This window comes from Vicia villosa, linkage group LG5 (genome assembly GCF_029867415.1).
Source record: "Vicia villosa cultivar HV-30 ecotype Madison, WI linkage group LG5, Vvil1.0, whole genome shotgun sequence".
Lineage (NCBI taxonomy): Eukaryota > Viridiplantae > Streptophyta > Magnoliopsida > Fabales > Fabaceae > Vicia > Vicia villosa.
In genome coordinates, this window is record NC_081184.1 from 117,625,456 (window position 1) to 117,649,168 (window position 23,713).

Here is a 23,713-nt window from a genome sequence, read left to right on the forward strand (position 1 = left end):
TGATGTCCTAACACCTACACAATGTCAAGACAGATGTTATGACATCTACTGACTGGCAGAACAAATATGTCAAAGCTGTAATAAATTTATAGAATGATAAACAACACAGATACAATCTAAAATGTCAAAATGGAATGAGGAGAGTGTCTTGGGTAACCATACAATCTAAAACAGAAAGTTTTGATGTGATCATACTTTCCACAGACATGACACTTCCATAGTCTAATTTTAACTTTGTTTTGACCTTTTTGTGACTGGGAAGGATGTTGGAACATTTGGTGTGACATTGTTAATTCATCTTCCTTTTTATCAAAGATATCTTTTGTCGCCGTGGTTCTCCCTTTATTATTAAAGACTGATAGTTAAAACCTATACTAGTGAATTTTCTACCGCTTTCTCTAGTTTAAATATTCATCTATCATGTCAGATCCACTAGTTATGTTTTCAATTTCAGAAGATAATAGATTCACCTTATCTTGAAGCTCGAGGTTTATGGCTAAGAGTTTTTCTTTTTCCTCCTTAATTTGAGTCAAGACCTTCTTCTGTGTTTCACTTAACTTACACATTTCTTCAAATTTCTCATAAAGTTCTTTGTATGATACAACTAACTCTTCATAGGATGGATCTTCATTATAGGAGTCTTTATCATATTCATACCTCCCTGTTAGGTTTATGACCTTCTTTGTAACTTCTTTATCATTCTTACTAAAATAATTATCTGTTGTTATTACTCTCTTTTGATCATCACTATCCTTTCTAATGCTTGAAGAGATGTCCTGGACATCTGGTTTTTTCTTCACTTTGTTCAATACCAGATTGAGGTCTTTTTAAAATAACACAATAGCTTTTGACATATCATCATTAGTGTCCATGTCATAATGACTTTTTGCATTTTCATTGTTATAAGTTCTGATCATGCTCTTTTACTTCTTCTCAGATCTCTCACTTATTAACACTTCAAATGCCTGAAGTAACCCAATAAGTTCATCTACTCTCATGTTGTTGATGTCTTGAGCTTCTTCAATGGCAGTTACCTTCATATCAAGCTTTGTAGGTAAGGACCTGAGAATTTTTTTGACAAGTTTTGCTTCTAACATCTTTTCTCCCAACCCACTAGATGCATTTGAAATTTCTAGAACATTCTTGCAAAAGTCCTGAATTCTTTCATCATCATTCATCTTTAGGTTCTCAAGTTTGGTGGTGAGAAGTTGAAGTCTAAACATCTTAAATTTAGATGTGCCTTTATGTGTTGTTCTGAGGATTTCCCAAGCATCTTTAGCTACAGTGCATGTATTAATTAACTTGAAAATATTCTTGTCTACTCCATTGAATAAAGCATTCAAAGCTTTTGAGTTTCCAAGAGCTAGTTTATCATCCTCATCATACCAATCATCTTCTGGTTTGAAGGATACATTCCAATCTTTGTCCTTCACAATAAGATGATTAAATCCTTTCAAAACAACCTTCCATGCTTTATTTTCCATGGATTTCAAAAAAGCCATCATTCTTACCTTCCACCAGTCATAATTTGAACCATATAACAAAAATGGTATGTTGTTGTATCCTCCTTCCTTATCCATAGTACCAAAAAATATTTTCCCTGGAGCTCACCCAATAAAATGAACAGGGTGTCTGATCTGATGCCAATTGAAGTTTGGCACTCTCAATACAAATGTCAAGACTGATGTCCTAACACCAACAGAATATTAAGACAGATGCTATGACATATACTGAGTGGCAGAACAAATATATCAAAGCTGTAATAAATTTGCAGAATGATAAACAACACAAATAATTGTTAACCCAGTTTGTGGCGGTGAAATTTGTGAAACTAGAGCCATTGATTGACTTAGCTCAGATATTTTAACAGATTTGCCACCGCGCTTTATTATTTCCAAAGGAAATGGGAGAAAGAGTGAAATAAAACCCACGAAAGTTTTTAAAATCAAAACTAATAAACTTATCAGAGATCTAGGTACGGGGGTTCACTACTAGAAATAAGACATTTGGTTAAATGATTTTACATCAGGTTTCAAGATATATGATGTGAAAAACATTTGTCAAAGAATTTAACATCAGATATTTATTTACAATGATGTAAAAAATATTTGATTTAAGGAAAAATATAACACGGTGGCAGTTTGATAAATAAAATGAAATTTTGTTATAAAGAATTTCACATCAGACCTAAATTTGCACCGATGTAAAAAGTACATTGATGAAAAAATAAAATACAGTGGCAATTTGGTAAATAGATAAAATTTTGTTATATTTGACCTTTACAACGGGTTTTTTACTCCACTGATGTAAAATCCTCCCCCTTTCTAAACAAAACCCTAAATTCTGAAATCACAATTTCTTTCTTCTTCTGCCTCGTGCGCCGAAACTGCTTCGGGTAATGCACAGACCCTAAATCTCTAAATTTTTCTGCCTCGTCGAAGGATTGATTCGTGACCACTTGGTTTTCATATGAATCTTCGACTCTCACTCGTCTTTTCTTCTCTATCTAAGCTACCGAAAATAAAGAGCAAGGGTTTTTCTCTTCTCCAGCTTCGTCATCCAACAACTGCGATGGTCCTGTCGTCGGCGTAGTTAACGACGACCTTTTCTCTCTCGCCAAAGACGCGGCTGTGTATTATCAATCTGGCAAGTTCTTTGAATGCGTTGATGTCATGAATTATCTCTTGCAAAAGAAGCCTAGCGATCTGAAGGTAATCGATGAAATTATCCTCTCCTTCGGTACGGATTGCTACGATTTGTTTTTGTTACACACAACAATTGCTCTGATATCGTTTATTGGCTTGGTTCTATGTTTTCTAAAGTAATTGATATACTTCAATTGATTGATTTGTTGGTTCGGTTTTTTTTTGTGCCTAGGTGAATTTCATTTTTGATACCTTCGGTTAACTGTTATCTAGTAAGCACTTGCATTTTAGTTAAGTTTTATGTGGTTGTAGATGTTAAATGTGTGTAAGTTCATATGTTGATATGAAATTGTGCATTTCTGAGGGTAGGAAGTATGTGAACATAAGCTGGATAAGTTTGTTTTAAGCTGCTTAAACTGGTTTAAACAGATGCTTGTGGGAATTCATCCATTTCACACTATTTGACGTGTTGTGGTTTAAGTAACAAATAACTACATGAGAAATTTATTAGATCGGAAATGACAACTCCAAACTGTTTACTTATCTCCATGCAAGCCATGTGAATATATATTTGTTGCACTGTAACTTTTCTCTTCCCGGTTTGTTAAGATTGTGTACATCCTTCACGTATTTCGTATTTGAAATGTCTTGGGCCTTTTGGCTCTCAACATGCAGAAGTGATTGTTGTGGAAGAAATGAAATGGAATCATCATTTGTTTGTTTGGTTGTGTGTGTGCATGTTTGTGTTTTTGAATTTATGGATCTGGTGTTTGTGCTCTCCTACATTTCGCGAATCTCTTACAAGTTTAGGGTTTAGAGTTATTAATAGTCAATATGTGTTTAATTTTGGGGAGGGTACTTGCTTATTCAATTATGTTAACAATACAACGAAATTATTTATCATCCATATTCAAGCTTGTTAATAGCAAAGGACAATGGTTTTGATGGGTTTATCAGGCCTTACAGTATCTTTACATTTTGTTTTTTATAATGTTGTCTTAGACAATCCCTTTCTCTAAGTCTAATGCTGCCAAATATTTCAGGTCCTTCATAATATAGCAATTGCATAATTCTTTCGATATGGTTGTTTAGATCCCAAAAAGTTGCTTGAAGTAATTTTAAATTTACAACATCAAGGTATGTTACTTTTATACATATAACATTCTTTTACAATTTCTGCAGAGTCTCAATTTTGCAATAACTTTTATTTTCATGGTTGGTAATTTGAAAGCCAATTCTTATTTACCATTATGTATTAGAAAACTGAAATGGAATGATACTGACGCTGGTTGAGATCAAAACAACAAGATTGAAATGAAGATAGACCTAGGTCATTATCAAAGTTTAGCGACTCACTCTGAACAGAAAACCTCCATCAAAAAACAATGTATAAAACTCATGGGAACTCTAGCGGAAGTTTATGAAGCTCTCGTCCTTCCTTATATTTCCAAAATGTTTGCCACGGTTGTTAAATGCTTTAAAGATTCATATTCTTCAGTTAGAGAAGCATGTGTTGAAATGGTTACGGTAATTGTGTCTAAATTGGGTAATCAAAATAATGAAGATAAGGTGTCTGTGTTATTGGCTAGTCCAATTTTTGAAGCTCTGGTTGGTGAACAGAATAAGCATGTTCAGTCTGCTTCTGCTTTTTTTCTTGCTACTGTTATTCACAACACACACAGTCCTCCTATTTCGATATTGCATCACATGTTGATTAGGATTCTTAAGTTGCTTAAGAATCAACATTTTATGGCTAAACCTGCAATCATTGAGTTGAATAGGAGTATCATTCAGGCCGGGGGAGCTTCCACACAAACTATTTTAACGACTGTTGTTGCCGGTATTAGAGAGGCCTTAAAAGATACTGAATGGAAAACACGTAAAGCAGCTTCTGTAGCATTGGGAAAAATTTCTTTGAGCCATGTTTCTTTCTTGTCGTCTTTAAGGCCTTCTTGTATTCATTCTCTTGACTCCTCTAGGTTTGACAAGGTGATTTCTGACTCTCAATTTTTGCACTAATATATTTCTCAGTTTCCATGTTTCTTTTCAACTTATATGGATTATTGGTTATAGGTCAAACCCATTAGGGATGCTATTCTGAGACTAGTTCTGTCACCAAGCCACTAAAAGCAATGAGTGTTGATGTTACAAGCATGCAGGATGTGGGGTTTTGAATACATGCCTATGGATGATAAGCAGGAGTGCTCTTCTATTTCTAACTATGAAACGAATTTTTTAACTTCCCATGACTGCTTTGTAAACAATGAACTACAGAAGCCAATTATGAGAAGCCAACGGTTCGGTGAAGAAATAAATTGTAATGAACAGATGTACTCCATAAATATGCAGAATCCTAAAAGTTCTGATTCTACAGACGCCGAGCCAAATCCTCATATTACACATGAATGTTGTTTACAAAGGGCAAATGAAATGACTTGTATTCGAAATTAACTTTCAGATATTGAAATCAAACAGGAAAACATGATGCATCAATTACAGGTATTAATATTCTGCTTACTATATGGATATACATATAAATATTTACATGTCTGTTTCTAAATTTATGAGTCCTAAAGCTGCTAGACATTTTCCTAAATGTAGTAGTTTTATAAACATTAGCTTCCTCGTTTACTTTTCACAACATGATAACACTTGAAGAGCTTTCAGTAAGAAAAGAAAGTTTTATATGATTTCCTAAACACCTATTAATAACAAAATCACTAGAGTGTATTTAACATTTATGTGATTTATCACAATAAAAAATTTTACAACTTTTATCACACGAGCATACTCACATATTTGTAGTACTTTCTGAAGATGTTCTTGTTACGTGTCACATGGTATGTGATGTATATGTTTTACTCAGCGCAATTCAACTCTTTCATATTTTTACAACTGACGTAATTAATATCCATGTTTTTATAGATTATCCAGATTTTTATACATTGAACTAATGATGTTATAAATTTTCAGCACAAGAGTGGTCCGGGTTTTGATTTCTACTATCAAATTAAGGAGGCAAATTGCATTAGTGAGGGCTGCAATTCAACCTGCTTTTCTTGAGCTTGTCAAGGATGTGAATGGAAACCATGTCATACAACATTGTTTGACATGCTTTAGTGTTCAAGATAATGAGGTATACCACTTTTTTCTGTTTTTGTTTATTTTTTAAAACGTGTGTTACTTTTAATTTAATGTGGACCATAATTGGTGATTCTTTTACATCATCTATCTATATGGAAATTCATTATTGTCTTTGGTACCTAATAGGCTCATATTTCAACTGTTTTCATTTTTCACTCTGTTTGATTTTTATTACTACTTTTTCAGTACCTACTAGGCTTAGATTTCACTCTTTATTCTCTCAATATGATCCATACTACTTCTGGGATTTACAATTATATATTTTAAAACACATGTCTTGTAGCATTCATTTGATAGTTTGAAGAACATATATTTGTGATGCTATTCTCATTTTTTCACTCTGTTTGACTTATATTTCAGTGTATTTGATTGAAATTAATTTAAAAGTTTGTTGATTTTCGTTTTTCTCTATGATATATGGCACATTTATCTTGGATAGTGCAACAAAATTTTCTCTTGATGTTGCTACACATCCACATCAACATGGTTGCCGTGTGTTTCAAAGGTGCATTGATTATTCAAAGAAATGAGTCAAGAAAGGCTTGTCAAAGGTGTTATTGTTGTAGTAGTCTACCGTGTGTAAACTTCCTTATAACTTTATACACTTGTGTGTATCCTAGATTAATACTTTTGTAAATCAATTGTTCATTTTGAAGAATATATATGTGCATCCTAGCTATTTGGTGCAATAAACTCACCCTTCAATAGTTAGAAAAATATGAAAATAGCATCCTAAATGTGATGGTGTGATATGTTGAAAAAAATATGAAAAATAGCGACCTAAATGTGGTATGTGTGATGTAGGAAAAATAAGAAAAATAGGTACCCAAAAAAATTAAATAGCCAAATTTTTTAAGATAGCAAACATATTACATCGGATGTGCCTTACAACCGATGTAAAAACCTATATTTTACATCTTGTCATTAAGACAACCGATGTTAAAACATATATTTTACATCGGGCCATTAAGTCAACCGATGTTAAATATTGTAGTTATTTTAAAAAAAAATAGAATTAACCCCCTATTTCACATCAGATATAATAGTCAATCGATGTGGTAGGTGTATTTTTTACATCGGGCTACTGACCGATGTAAAATGTCTTTGATTTACTACATCACTTGACTTTACATCAGAGTAGACCAGATGTAAAATGTGTTTTTTGCCCGATGTAAAAAGTCATTTCTACACTAGTGGTTGGTCATGTAAGGGGAAGGTATTAGCACCCCTCATATCTAAGGTACTCCGTAGGAACCTATTTGAAATATATATTATTGTTGTTATTGTCATAAAACTGTTTTTTGTGTTTTTTTTTTAAATAGAGTGGGAGGATGAGAAAAGAAGATTTTAAAAGTGAGTTTGATAAGACATCGCATCTTAAACCTACATACCCCTTAAGTGCAATAGAAAAGTTAGAGCTTTTGTAGTTCCCCTTAAAAGGAAAATAAAGAGTGAAGTGGCAAAAAAAATTGGGTGTCGAGCTTTAACAATACTCAACGTGTTTTTTAAATGTTAAGCTTTAACAATACTTAACAAGTTTTAAAAGATGTCAAGCTTTAACAATACAAGGCAAGGGTTCAATAAAAGAGGTTGGTTGAGCTTTAACAATACAAAACCAAGGGTTGATTTAAAAAGGTTGAGCTTTAATAATACAAAACAATTTTAAAAACAAGTGGGGTGCAAAGCTTTAACAATGGCACAAAGTAAAAGAGTTAGAAAATAGAGTGGGTACCTTGACAATTTTAGTCAATACCAATCCCATTCCTTTGAAGTTTTTGGCAACATCTTAACAAATCAATTATGGTGAATATCTCAAGTGATGTGTGTGATATAACATATGTATAATGGATACAGTCAAGGGTGAGTTCAACGATATTAATGTATAAGCTCAAAGATAAAAGTTGAATGAATAAAAGGATGACACACCTCACGATCATTTCATGTATGAATGAATATGATGTGATGATGGATAGATGTCTCATGCATTTAGGGTTAGTAAACAATATATATATATATATATATATATATATATATATATATATATATATATATATATATATATATATATATATATATATATATATATATATATATATATATATATATATATATATATATATATATATATATAGGACGTATCATATGAGAATGATATTTTTATGTGAGAATGTGAGAATGAATCTGAACCATTAAATTTTAAAATAATGGTGGATATTAAGTGTCAATTTTTTTCTCTTTCCTCAATATTTATTATAATAATGGAGGAGAGAGAAAAAAAGATTCACACTTAATCTCCACCATTTATTTTAAAATCTAATGGTTCAAATTCATTCTCACATTCTCATATAAATTATCCATTCTCACTAGATATGCCCTCATATATATATATATATATATATATATATATATATATATATATATATATATATATATATATATATATATATATATATATATATATATATATATATATATATATATATATATATATATATATATATATATATATAGACACACACACACACACAAAGGTAATAACATAAACCAAGTATAAATGTACAAGGATACAAATTAACAAGTATATAAGTAAGGAGAAATCATAGCAACAAGTTATATCAACACGATATTGCTAAAGATAAAGAGATCACAAATTAGGGTTTCAGGGTTTTATGTTGTGTACATAAACCTAATTAATTAAAAAGTTGATTAAGACTAAGCCTTAGGTAGACTTGACTAAGGGAACATGTTGTGTTCTTAAGGGAAGCTTATCCTAACCCTAATTGATTCACACAAAAGTATAGTCAAGTTTACTTGGTGAAAATATTAAAAGAGGCTGATCTTTAAAGCCTTTTAAAAGGAATAAACAATTGTTTTTTGATTTAATTTAAAATGATTAAATAATATTTTTTTTTTTTATTTTTAAAGTATATTCATAAAATATGTCACATAAGCAAAGAGTGTGCAAAATTTCAAGTCAAAATGATTAATTTTATTATTTTAAAATAAATATCAAAGTTATTAAAAAAAGTGAAATAAACAAGTGGTAAAGAAATAGGGTTGTACCAGGCCAAAAGCTTAACATTGGGCCAACGCACTATGAGTGTTTACCAAATGAACGCGTAAATATATGATAAAAAAGTGTTCTAAGTTCATAATGAACTTCATCTCCAACCTTGGTTCACGTGGTTATTAGAAATTGTGTTTGAGATTTAAGCAACCGTTCTCAATGATGTAAAGACCAAATATGTTCAGAATTTTAACACGAACTCAACCATGTATCATTAATAAATTTATTCAAACTGTAGCTCACGAATTTTTCAAAAAACTACATGAACCCTAATTTTTCAAAATGAAACTAAATGGTATATACAATGAATAAATGGCAATGGATTGAGGGCTTTTACTCCTCACATGATGCTGGACAAACTGGTATCGAGATATATCAAAATAGGTACAAGAATTAAAAAGTCAAAGTTTGAAACTTACCTCATGAAGTTGGAAATAGAAACTTGTAATGGGGGACTTCCAGAAGTGTTAGAATGATCTGGATAACTTCCTTAGGGCTCAAGGATGCTAATTGAATGCTCACAACACCTTAGAACTGTTTGAATGTTCCTACCCGAGTCCAACTCTAAATGCTTCAAGTAACAATGGTGGATGATGATGGAGGTGTTACAGATGCTATTTTATAGTTTGGATAGCTTCTATAGGTGATATGTGAGGTGTTTGGATGCTTAGCTCGATTCAAAGTAACCTGTATTGCTCTACTCAAATCAAGATGCAAAGCTTTGAAGTGAAAATGGAGGGTGGTGATTCTATGATTACAGGCTCAATGTAAGGGCATGGACAATTTGTATGAGGTGTATGGAGAGTGTTTGGATACTTGTTTGACACTGAACAAGTTTGGAACTCAAATTTCACAAGTTTGTACAAGTGAAAATTTTAGAGATTTTGGATGAGAGGGTGACTTTTAGACTTGAGGTGTGTTTGATTTCAGAGGCAAGGGCCTCTATTTATAGGCACAAAATGTGATTTTTTGGGGGAAATTTCAAATCATTCGGAGTTCCCATGCCCAAGTTATGTCACTTTGCTTGTTGGTGAAGAAAAGAGAAAATTATGGTCTCTATGGTACTTGTAATACTTTATACATGGCTTAGGGTGATTCTTATACAGAGTAGGAGGTTGCTTGTTGGATTTGAATCACCTTTGGCACAGAGAAAACAAAGTGGAAGCTCAATGCAAGAGTTGTTGGTGATTAAAGTCACTTTACAAGAATGGAAGTCATGGCTTTATGCTTAAAATGAAATGATCATTTGGACAATGCTCTAATCACTTGTATAATAGCTCAAAAGCAAGTGTAATGTTTTGATTATAGTGTGTTAAACAATTTATGGGACCTGTTTTTTCAGATTTGGTGAGTTTGGCTTGGATTTGCAACTTGGTTTCTTCTTGTTCATGTCTTGAAATTCAAGAATGGGAGCCCAACTTCAAGCCTTCGAAACTCCTAACTCACAAATGCTATGGAGGAGTTCCAGTAATTTTTAGAAAATTCTAAACTTGCTCTATAACTTTCATGTTTGGTGTTTCTTCAAATTCAACTTGCATCTTGGTGAGAAGTGGCTTCAAAGTCACTTACTTTTTGGTAAAAACTTACTTAACTTCAAAGCTTCATAACTTAAAAACTATTCATCTTTTGAGAATTTTTACACAGTGACAAAGATGTAGATCTTGACTTTTTCTTTAAAACGAGATTTTGAACAAATAATTTGGCCAAGGGATGAAAAAGTTACGGCCCTTCAAAGTTGAGTCAAAAACATGTATTTCTTCATGAAAAAGTCAAAACCCTAATTGTTGACTTTTTTATTCTTGATTGATTTTTTTTTTATTTTTCTTGATCAAATGACTTCAATAATAATATATTCATGATTTTGATCTTCAAAAGTCCATGGTTGATCAAATTCCTCAAAAGTTAAAGGTGAATCAGGCTCTCCCAACCAAATGAATGATGTGAGTCGATTATAATGAGGCATTGTCGATCTTTGAATCATGAACTATCACGATGAGAATCCCCTCTCACTTCCCACAATCACCTCAGTGATTAAAGACAGTTACAATCCTAGCAACTGTACCAGAAACTAATCACAATCCCAATGACTAGAAAAACCAAAATAGAAAGATTACACTTTCAAATAAACAATACTTGGTCTTGCTTAAAAGCTCAAACCAAGAAAAATACTCAATTTTTTTGATTAAAAGCTTCAAGAGTGAGAACAATTAGCCTACCTCAATGTATCAAAAGATACATGAGTGACATACAAACAAAAACACACAAAGAACTTAAACTCCTCTTAAAACCTAAACCCTTATTGCACTCACGATTTTCTTCTTGTGAATGTTTACAATACTAGGTTAAGCAAGTATCTTTTTATATACTTTTGCAGTACGAGCATGGACTCTTGAATCAAATCCAATCTTCTCTTTTTTTTTTCAATCAGCTGCAAGATCTTCACAGAAAATAGAAACAAATCAAATCAAATCTTAGTTTCCTAAAAAAGTCTCAAAGATCCTTTTTATGAAACTCAATAAAATCTGTATTTTTCCTATAAACTCCTTGATTGGTTGCGCCTGTATGAGTGTCTGAATCTTCCAAAAACTCATATTTTTCAATCAAATATTCAAGGATTAAAATCAGTTTGAACTATCACGATGTTCTGGTATAACATGTTACAACATCTGGCAGAACATTTGTAAAAATTCATGATAGCAGAATCTGTCATGACAGTTGGTCGAGATATTACAACATTTTGCTCAACATCAGTTAAGAACCATATTTTATCAAAATTAATGACAACCATAAAACCATAGATATAACAATCTCTCGCTTGGGAAAGTTTTAGCTAAAATAACCAAAGCACAATTAAGTCCTGAAGATAGGAATAAAACCACAACTCAAAGCTACATGAAACCATGTAACCTTACATCAAACTGCAAACATCAAAATATATCAGAGATACATAGTAGTTACACATAGTCTTCTTCTTCAAGACTCTTCAGAAATTAGATGTTCAAACATGTGGTCTGACATCACATCACCATAGCTCTTTGGAGCTTGTACAATTAGACAGGTCCATTACTCCCCTGTCATAAAGAACCAATACTCCCCCTCAAAGGGACAACCAAATCTGAACTACCAAAGTTCACATATCAAAGGCACATGCAGCAGAAGATGATAAAAGCCTTAAATTAGTCAAGATGTCATAACATAAGGTAAGACATTATGCACACCAATCTTCTAGTCTCTAGTAGCAGCAGCACAACACAATCAACACAACATGACAGACTATCACGCTCCCTCTAAATAGTTGCATCCAACAAGCAACCATAATAACTACTCTCTCTTAGCAGTAGCTCAATCCTATCAGTATGCTAATCAACATGTCAAGACATGTGTTATAACATAAAGACAAACCAAACACATTAACATTGTATTCTCCCTTTTTAGCAAAAAATTGACAAAAATAGAGCAAATGTAAACAAAAGGAAGCACACACATATTGCATACAAGCACCACACACAGATGGAAACACATAACCTCGTATGGAAACACACATATGGCATTCATGGAAACACATGGTTGAGAATTATAAAACAAACATCAACACAAAAGTGCATACAAAATATTATGGGTCACAAATGGGTTTTTAGGAATAAACTAGACGAACATGGAGTGATCACAAGGAACAAGGCCTGACTAGTGAGCCAAGGGTATAACCAAGAGGAGGACATCGATTATGGGGAGACTTATGCTTTGGTGGCCCGACTCAAAGCTATACGACTTCTACTAGCCTTTGCATGCTCCAAGAATTTCAAATTATTTCAAATGGAAATAAAGAGTGAATTTCTTAACAAATATATTAATAAGGAAGTGTATGATTCCCAAGCTCCTGATTTTGAAAATCATGAGTATCCTAATCATGTTTACAAGCTAAAACGAGCTTTGTATGGACTCAAACAAGCCCCTAAGGCTTGTATTGAGAGACTTAGCAAGTTCTTGATTGACTAAGGATACTCTAGAGGGAACATAGATACTATCCTCTTCATTAAATGTCAAGGAAAACACTTGCTTCTAGTTCAAATTTATGTTGACGATATTATATTTGGTTATACTAACATGCAACTAGTGAAGGAATTTTCTAAGCTAATGCAAGGGAGTTTGAGATGAGTCTAATGAGGGAGTTAAATTACTTTCTCAGACTTCAAACCAAGCAACTAAATGAAGGAACAATTATATGTCAAACCAAGTATTTCCATGAATTACTAAAGATATTTGGTATGGAGGAGGCAAACTCAATTGACACCTCAATGCCAACCAATGGCAACTTGGACAAGGATGTAAATTGTAAGGATGCTGATGTCAAGAAATATTAAGGTATGGTTGGATACCTTTTATACCTTATCGCGTCTAGGACCGATATCATGTTTAGCGTTTGTATGTGCCCTCGATATCAATCAGCTTCTAAGGAATCACATCTAAAAGCGGTCAAGTGCATACTAAGATATATTCCTGGTACATCCAAGTATGGGCTTTGGTATTCCAAAGAAAGAGATTGTATCTGTAGATGTTTTCTTGTTGGCTGCATTTATGGTAAAACATTCCTGGGTGTTTAATGTCTTGACTGATGTCATGACATGTTTTATATTGTGTTATGCAGGCTGCATATGTGTTAACCTAATACAGGTCCTGTTAGTGAATGTCATGACCGATGTCATGACATCCTTGTCTGACAGCAGGGGTTGTTATATTTTATGATTGTGTTTCCTGATTTCTCTCAATCTACAATTTAGGAAACCTTTTATTGTGTGCTGATTATTTCGTCTAGAAGATTTTGCTGACAGCATATTCTGTAACAACCAGATGGCGTGTAAATTAGGTTAACTTGGTTAACCCTAATTTGTTTCTAAAAAAGCCCAAGGCCCAAGAGCTGCATATAAAAAGTCTGCAATCCTAATTTGGAACACAGAGAGAAAGACTGTTAATTGCGAAGAATCGTAGTTCTGTAGCTGTGTGTTTTAGTCTCTTGTACTCCAAGCAATTGTCTTGTGATGATTGTATTGAATAGGTTATTTATGTATTATGTCACTCTAATCTTTTAAGCACGAGTGTGTGTATCTTGATTGAAGTTGTTAAGCAGATCAAGGTGTGTTTTTGAAGTGTGAGTGAGGGGGAGTGAGTGGAGATACTCAGGTCTAGGAATAGATTGGAATACATTGGGTAGGTTGATCAGTGCATTTTGATGCACGTTCCTTTATGTTTGTACTTAGGCATTTCTATGGTTTGGTTTGTTTATTTTTCTATTTTATTATGTTTTTATATTTTAATTTATTTTTATTGTTATTTGATTTTCGTATTTAATTTTCAGCTTTAGCAGTCTGCATGGAAACGATCATAACTAGAGCTCCGGGAATCCGATCGAAGCATTCTAATAATCGTCGAAAAGCTAAGAGAAAGATATAAAATTCTCGTGTTGAAGTCGAAGTCAGATTCGGAACGGATATTTTCTAGAATTTCGTTTGAAGCTGCAGCATTAGTTTTGGGTCGATTAGTTTGGGCCTGAGTTATGTTTGTTTGACCCAGTTCGGTTATGACCCGAATTCTTGTCTATCCCATTTTACCTAGGTCTGGCCGTATTGTTTACATTCACTTTTACTTTTCACGAAATAATTTTGAAAGCTTGGTACGAATGATGAGGAACTAATCCCTGAAGACAATTTCTGCTGGTTACGGTTTCCAATACTTTGAGGTTTTTAATCTTTAATCCAATTTCTTCTCCCTTTTGATATTAATCTATATGTCTTGTTTGCTTAATTCGAGTTGTATAGAATATTATTGATTTATACCGATTGATTGATGTTCCTTTACCTTTATCGTATTTTATCGTTGCTTAATTGTTAAACTACGTAAGTTAGAATCACGTTTGCTTAATTCGTGATTGCGCTGATCCGTTTGCTTAATTCGGAAAATAGGAATGAAATCTTATAATATCAAGTTCGCTTGTTATTTGGTGTTATAATCGGTAAGGGAATAGAATCCGCTTAGGGGATTGAAGGTTATTGAACCAGTGATAAGTCGGTAACCGAATCAGTAGAATTGTCGTTTTAGCTTATTTACATAATCACTTATTTTAATCACTTTTTCACTCTGTTATTATTATATCGATCCTAAACCAAACCCCCCTTAATCGATTTTGATTAGTTAATATAATACAAGAATCCTTGTGAGAACGATATTCGAGTTGTCGTTACCGCTAAACTACCGTTATACAAAATACTCGTTTTTGATTCGTGCGCGACAGCGGATCAAATTGGCGCCGTTGCCGGGGATTCTTGTCGTTATTAACTGATTTTAGAGTCTTAGGTTTAGTGTTCGTGCGTTTAGGCCATAGGTTCCTCGCGGTTTCGGCCATAACGCCTTTTTGAGTCAAAAAAAACGGTTTTTTTAGAAATTGAGTCTGATCGATAATCTATTTTTGCCTACTGGGAGCAGAAAAATTGTGCGATCAATACTTCCTTACTCTAAAAGAGTAAAGGAATTCGACCCCAAATTGCCAAATTCATCATTTTTCTATTTTTAATGAATTTTTTACTGTTTTCATAGAGTCTAAAAATCCAAAAAAAATCCCAAAATTCTTATTTGTCTTAATTAGATTAAATTTTGTGTTTTTATATTTTTATGAATTTATTTTAATCATTTTTCTTCTTTCTATTTGTTTCTGTCTGTTTGGGACATAGTTGGTATTTCTGTGTTTGCTGATAACATGGCTGAACAAAGAACTTTGAGACAGTTGGCTGCCCCTGATGCGAACTATAATGGTTTATGTATTGAGTATCCCGCAGCTGATGCACCTTTTGAATTAAAATCTGGTTTGATACATTTGTTGCCTAGGTTTAATGGTTTTGCAGGTGAGGATCCGCATAAGCATCTGAATGAATTTGAGGTTATGTGTTGTGCACCTTCCGAACCTTAGAGGATATTGTCAAAGAAATGGCTGCAAATAATCTTCAGTATCAGCAACAAATAGATTCTACTCTTCAGACTTTGCAAACAAAAATTGGACAACTTGCCACTTTATTGAATGTCATGCAGCAAGCTCAAGGATCAAACCAACAACCCTTGGAAGAGCAATCTATTTTTCAAATAGAGTTTCTTTCTGAAACTGTTGATGATACTTGTACTGATTTTTTTGCAGTTGATTTTCCATCATTGTCTAGTTTTGATGATGTTTACTCTTGTGATGTTTGTACTGACACTAAAATTTGCCCTGTTTGTGCTGAAATTGAGCTTGCCTTGCAAAATGATATTCTTACTGCAGATGAGGTTGCAAATGAAGTTGTTCATGTAGATGAAGCTCTCGACACCCCGGCTGCCCGGAACAAACCATCCATTGAACAACCACCTTTCCGAGAGCTGAAACCAATTCCTGAAAATCTTAACTATGCTTATTTAGAGATGGATGAAAAACTTCCGATTATAATTTCTTCTAAACTTCATTTTGATCAAGAAAGTAAGTTTTTGCAGGTTTTGAAGAAGTATAAGAAAGGAATTGGATGGACCTTGGATGACATTTATGATATTAGTTCCTCCATGTGTGTGCATAGGATCTCACTTGAAGATGTAGCAAAAGTAGTAAGGCAGCCCCATAACTTTTGGTTCCTTGATGTTGTGAAAGATGAGAGCACCTTCACGTACCCGTTTGACACTTTTACTTTTAGAAGAACATTCTTTGATCCTGGAATAAAAGGCGAAGGAGCTAAACCACTTTTTAAGGACGATGAGCATTACCCAAAGCTACTCCATGAGAGCCCCACTTTGGAAGAAGAGAATGTAGAAGATCACTCTTTGGGAAAGGCTGCTTATGTGATCACATATCCTCCTTGACTACTCGGGAATGTTCTTTCCTTTCTCTCACTCTTATTTTATATTTATGTTCTTTCATTAAGGACAATGTATGTCTTAAGTGTGGGGGAGGAAATCATTTATTTTCTTTGCTTTTGTTTGTCGTTTTGTTTTATTTTTAGTTATTTCAAAAAACAAACTTTGAAATTTTTAGGCTATAGATTAATATGAGGTTAGTTGTGAAGACTAGGGAAAAATTCACAAGATCGGTATCGTTTTAACACTGTAAGTCTCATGCATATGGAAATTGATTTGAATTTTTTATTATGTTTTAGCCTTTAAGTCTCATTCTCTGACAGCTCTTGAGTAGTTTATTTCAGCAGTCGGCACCATCTCTCACACACTTTACGCAGGGAAGTCGATGAATATAAGTGAGTGTTCCAAAAAAAAGAAAAAAAAAGAAAAAGGGAATGCACCTTCTAAGTTTGGTGACCCTCACCCGGTCACTTAACCCAACGGTTGTGGAACCTTCAAAAGTTGAAAATAAGACTCTTTGTTAGTTGGTTCAACAGTTTCTGGTGCTGAACTTGGTAGGGAGGATTACGGTCCGATCCCCCGCAACTACAACTGAGTAAACAAAGGGTTATGCCACGTAAGTACCAGAACCCCATGCAGAAAAGGATCAGAGTCACTAACCGGTCGTCTTGCTATAAGTGTGTGGAGATAACGGGCTTAATGTGATTGCGCCTGAATGAAAAAGAGTAAAAAGGAGGATGAGTAAGTTAGACTTTGGCATAATAACATGATTCGAAGTGGTTTGTATGTTCAGGAGGCTTATGACCGCACAATTGCGGAATTGTGTTCCTACGATATCTTTAGTGTGAAAGATTAGTACCTATTGATGCAACCTTAACCGCAGAAGAGTTTGTAGTCTGGAATGAGTAACAGATGTTGTGTGTTTCTTGAGTTTGATTTAATTTTGCTCGAAGTGCAAAAGTTCAAGTGTGGGGGAATTTGATCAGTGCATTTTGATGCACGTTCCTTTATGTTTGTACTTAGGCATTTCTATGGTTTGGTTTCTTTATTTTTCTATTTTATTATGTTTTTATATTTTAATTTATTTTTATTGTTATTTGATTTTCGTATTTAATTTTCAGCTTTAGCAGTCTGCATGGAAACGATCATAACTAGAGCTCCGGGAATCCGATCGAAGCGTTCTAATAATCGTCGGAAAGCTAAGAGAAAGAGCTAAAATTCTCGTGTTGAAGTCGAAGTCAGATTCGGAACGGATATTTTCCAGAATTTCGTTTGAAGCTGAAGCATTAGTTTTATTTAGTTTTGGGTCGATTAGTTTGGGCCTGAGTTATGTTTGTTTGACCCAGTTCGGTTATGACCCGAATTCTTGTCTCTCCCATTTTACCTAGGTCTGGCCGTATTGTTTACATTCACTTTTACTTTTCACGAAATAATTTTGAAAGCTTGGTACGAATGATGAGGAACTAATCCCTGAAGACAATTTCTGCTGGTTACGGTTTCCAATACTTTGAGGTTTTTAATCTTTAATCCAATTTCTTCTCCCTTTTGATATTAATCTATATGTCTTGTTTGCTTAATTCGAGTTGTATAGAATATTATTGATTTATACCGATTGATTGATGTTCCTTTACCTTTATCGTATTTTATCGTTGCTTAATTGTTAAACTGCGTAAGTTAGAATCACGTTTGCTTAATTCGTTCGTGATTGCGCTGATCCGTTTGCTTAATTCGGAAAATAGGAATGAAATCTTATAATATCAAGTTCGCTTGTTATTTGGTGTTATAATCGGTAAGGGAATAGAATCCGCTTAGGGGATTGAAGGTTATTGAACCAGTGATAAGTCGGTAACCGAATCAGTAGAATTGTCATTTTAGCTTATTTACATAATCACTTATTTTAATCACTTTTTCACTCTGTTATTATTATATCGATCCTAAACCAAACCCCCCTTAATCGATTTTGATTAGTTAATATAATACAAGAATCCTTGTGAGAACGATATTCGAGTTGTCGTTACCGCTAAACTACCGTTTTACAAAATACTCGTTTTTGATTCGTGCGCGACAGCGGATCAAATTGTTTAAGTGTGTTAGAACAAGATTTGTTCTGATCAATTATCTTAGTTTTGATGATAACAATAATATGAATTTTGCTTAAGATAATATGGTACTCTAATCCAATGCAATTTCCTTTTCAGGAAATATATAAAGAGTATGCATAATTCAGCGCTCAGAAGCTTTGTCTCAAGGGTTCAGCATGCAACATCAGAACATGGTCTGGCAAGACATCAGAAGATGGTCGAAGCAGAATCAGAACATGGGTCTATGGAAGCATCAGAAGAACATGAGATCAGAAGCACTGAAGTTCTGATGGTATCACGCACAGAAGCACTTCAAGGTCAGAAGATCAGAAGATGCTTTGCACCAAGCTGTTTGACTCTGATGATATTCAAACGTTGTATTCACAAACATCAGATCAGAAGGAAGTACAAGTGGCAAGCTACGCTGACTGACAAAAGGAACGTTAAAAGCTATTAAAGGCAACGTCAGTAGACACAGCGTGAACAAGGCTCGAGGTAGTTGACAAAAGCGTATAACATTAAATGCGATGCTGTACGGAACACGCAAAGCATTAAATGCACTCAACGGTCATCTTCTCCAACGCCTATAAATATGAAGTTCTGATGAGAAGCAAGGTTAACGATTCTGAACAAAACAACTCATATTAACTTGCTGAAACTCTGTTCTATTCAAAGCTCAGAATCTTCATCTTCATCAAAGCTCACTACATTGCTGTTGTAATATATTAGTGAGATTAAGCTTAAACGTTAAGAGAAATATCACAGTTTGTGATTATAGCTTTTAAGAAGCAATTGTAATACTCTTAGAATTGATTACATTAAGTTGTAAGGAACTAGAGTGATCGTGTGGATCAGAATACTCTAGGAAGTCTTAGAGGGTATCTAAGCAGGTTGTAACTAGAGTGATCGTGTGGATCAGAATACTCTAGAAAGTCTTAGAGGGTATCTAAGCAGTTGTTCCTGGAGTGATCAGTGTGTGATCAGAAGACTCTGGAAGACTTAGTTGTTGACTAAGTGGAGAACCATTGTAATCCGTGCGATTAGTGGATTAAATCCTCAGTTGAGGTAAATCATCTCTGCGGGGGTGGACTGGAGTAGTTTAGTTAACAACGAACCAGGATAAAAATAACTGTGCAATTTATTTTTATCTGTCAAGTTTTTAAAGCTACACTTATTCAAACCCCCCCCCTTTCTAAGTGTTTTTCTATCCTTCAATTGGCATCAGATCGCCGGTTCTAAGGTGCAAGCACTTAACCGTGTTTAGAAAAGATTCAGGAAGAGAAAAACGCTTCAGTAAAAGATGGCTGATGAAACTGCAAAGTCTACACCTACATCTGGCTCTGCTGAGCAACACAACGGTAACAATGGTTATACTAGACCGCCGGTATTTGATGGTGAAAACTTTGAATACTGGAAAGATAAACTGGAAAGTTACTTTCTTGGTCTAGATGGTGATCTATGGGATCTTCTGATGGATGGTTACAAACATCCAGTAAATGCCAGTGGCGTAAAGCTGACAAGGCAAGAAATGAGTGATGATCAGAAGAAGCTTTTTTGCTGAATGCTATCTCTCATGCTGAGTATGAGAAGATATCTAACAGGGAAACGGCCTATGACATATATGAGTCCTTGAAAATGAATCATGAAGGAAATGCTCAAGTCAAGGAGACTAAAGCTCTCGCTTTAATCCAGAAGTATGAAGCCTTCAAGATGGAGGATGATGAAGACATTGAAAAGATGTTTTCAAGATTTCAAACTCTTACTGCTGGATTGAGAGTTCTTGACAAGGGATACACCAAGGCTGATCACGTAAAGAAGATCATCAGAAGCTTACCCAGAAGATGGGGTCCTATGGTAACTGCATTTAAGATTGCGAAGAATCTAAATGAAGTCTCTTTGGAAGAGCTGATCAGTGCCCTGAGGAGTCATGAAATTGAACTGGATGCAAACGAGCCTCAAAAGAAAGGTAAGTCTATTGCATTAAAATCCAATATCATGAAATGCACTAACGCTTTTCAGGCTAGAGAAGAAGATCCTGAAGAATCAGAATCTGAAGAAGAAGATGAATTGTCCTTGATCTCCAGAAGGCTAAATCAACTCTGGAAGAACAAGCAAAGGAAGTTCAGAGGCGTCAGAAGTTCAAAGAAATTTGAACGTGGAGAATCTTCTGATGACAGAAGATTTGACAAGAAGAAGGTCATGTGCTATGAATGCAATGAGCCTGGACACTTCAAGAATGAATGTCCAAAACTTCAGAAGGAAAATCCCAAGAAGAAGTTTCATAAGAAGAAAGGTCTTATGGCAACCTGGGATGAGTCAGAAGATGATTCAGACTCTGAAGATGAGCAGGCTAACTGTGCGCTGATGGCGACAGAAGATGACGGATCAGAATCTACATCAGAATCAGATTCTGAAGAGGTATTCTCTGAACTTACTAGAGATGAGTTAGTTTCCGGTCTAACAGAACTTCTGGAATTCAAGTCTATGATTAGTCTCAAATACAAAAAGCTGAAAAAGCTATTTGAATTTGAAACAAAGAAGCTTGAGTTGGAGAATTCTGAATTAAAAGAAAAACTTTTAAAATTATCCAATAACGTTGGATCTCCTTCTGATTCAGAAAAATCCACTCCTAGTCTAAACCATATTCTGAAAGAATATGATTTAAGTTTCAGGAAGTTCTTATCTAGAAGTATTGGCAGAAGTCAGCTAGCTTCTATGATATATGCTGTGTCTGGAAACAAAAGAGTCGGCATTGGTTTTGAGGGTGAAACCCCATACAAACTTGAATCTGTTGATGAAATGAAATTCACATACAAGCCATTGTATGATCAGTTCAAGTATGGCCACTCCCATGATATTAGGCACACTTCACATGCTCAAAGTTTTCACATAACACACACCAAAAAGCATGTGACACAACCTAGGAAATATCATGAAACTCACATTAAAAATTATCATGCTGTTCCTCCTATTGCTTACAATGTTAAACCCAAGTTCAATCAGAACTTGAGAAAATCTAACAAGAAAGGACCCAAGAAGATGTGGGTACCAAAGAAAAAGACTATTTCTTTTGCAGATTCTCTTGGCGACAAAGAAGATAAAAGTCAACATGTCATGTCACCTGGACTCAAGTTGGTCTCAACACTTGAAGGGAAGAAGGACTGTCTTCCAAGTTCTGGTACTTAAATCTGTTGAAGAAACTATGTTCGTAGGAGATCAGAAAAGAAAGTTTATTAGTCTTGGAACCATCTGTTTTGTTTGTTTCTAAAGCAATGATGTTTCGTTCTTGATTATTCTGAATGCTCTAAATGCTACAGAATATACAATATTGAAACATTGATTGTGGACGAATCAATAAATATCTGGTTTGATGATAAACTTGTTTCTGATGAAACAAAGCAGCTTAAGAATTTCTGCAGATACAGTTTTGTCTTATCAGAAGCTGCAGAACAAAGAAGTGAATCTCCAGAAGCTGTGTATATCAGAAGTAATGGATCAGAAGATCATTCAGATTTATATCAGCACACTTCAGAAGGAGTGTTTCCAGAAGAGAAACTTGATCAATTCAGAAGCAGTGATCGGAATCAGAAGGCGTAAAGCCTATTGAATATTTCACACCTGTCATCCATTATCTGATGATGAACACGTGTCTCTACGGTCAGTACGAAGCGTGCAGTTGAAAAGACGCCGACCTAGGTAACTGTATTAAATCATTTCATTTACCATGCTATCTCTCCTAATGTCATTTCTCATTTAATGCAAAATGATTTAAATTATTTTCAAATCTTTTAAATAGCCCGCTTCAACTTCATTCTTTTCTCCTTCTCTCTTTTTTGTTGTACATTTTTTTCGCTGCATCTGTTTTTCTTTTTCAAACCCTAGTCTTTGTTCTAATCTTACGACATAATCATCATGAACTCTTCCTCTTGTTCATCTTCCTCAAAAGAAAGACTTACTTCTTCACAAATCCTTCTACGAAATTATGAATATGCTCCTTTGAAAACTTGCTTGATACCCACGAAGGACTTGGAGGTTTTATGTGAAACTGCTGTGGACTTAAACAATCTTAAAGCGAATGGCTTTAAGTGTGATGCAAGAATCCTTGAGCAAGGATGGTCCAAGTACCTAAATAGATTGGTTGGTCCAATTTATCCTGATCTTGTGAAGGATTTCTGGGTACATGCAACGGTTACCCCAACGGCCATCATTTCATTCGTGCTAGGGCATGAAGTGGTTATCTCTGAAAAACTGATCAGGAAGCTATACAATCTGAATGATGAAGAAGGTTGGTCTGGTTTTCGACATGCATCTGTTGATTGGTCGATAGTTGAAAAACAAATCTCTCAGTCTTCTGGGATTGACTCGAATAACACAGGCACCTTGAGGCCATTTTATAGAGTATGGGCTGAGATTATTCCGGGTTCTCTTCACCACAGAAAAAGGATGCTCTCCTCTTCTTACATCAGTCCAGATCACAAGCACACTCTTTTCTGCATTGGCAAAAAGACTGAGATCAACATTTCTCACATTCTGTTTGAGAATCTGAAGACTTCAATCCTTGAGTCAAGAGAAGAGGAAAGGGCGAAGTACCCTCATCTTTCAAGAACGACTATTCCGTTTGGAAGAATGATTTCAGACATTCTTACTGAAAGCAAAGTGCTGGACTCCATCAGAAAACTCAATGCATCCCATTTGCTTGGAGTAGTTCAAGGTCCCATTTTTAATGGTGTGGATTTGTTCAGATTAGAACTCATTCAAAATGTACCTTCTGTGTGCCCAAGCTTTCCTGACATTCTCTCAAGAAGAGTTGCTGTTGAAGGTTTTGCCTCCTTGTTTCAAGAAGAACTGCATCAGGTTGTCAAGTCTTACCTGGAAGATTGTGTTAGGAAGCAATCAGATATTGATCCTGCTTG

General features: G+C 34.5%; 1 protein-coding gene and 1 pseudogene across 1 annotated transcript; one reads left to right on the plus strand and one right to left on the minus strand.

Moving 5' to 3' along the window:
• Window positions 1-398: 398 nt before the first annotated feature.
• On the minus strand, window positions 399-1,580 carry LOC131605239 (uncharacterized). The gene is made up of 2 exons (XM_058877620.1): window positions 947-1,580; window positions 399-823 (listed from the first exon to the last, which is right to left on the minus strand). Exons 1-2 carry the CDS (start codon window positions 1,578-1,580, stop codon window positions 399-401), a joined length of 1,059 nt encoding a protein of 352 aa, XP_058733603.1.
• A 2,379-nt stretch (window positions 1,581-3,959) lies between these two features.
• LOC131605240 (TORTIFOLIA1-like protein 1) lies at window positions 3,960-10,088 on the plus strand (annotated as a pseudogene).
• Window positions 10,089-23,713: the final 13,625 nt, after the last annotated feature.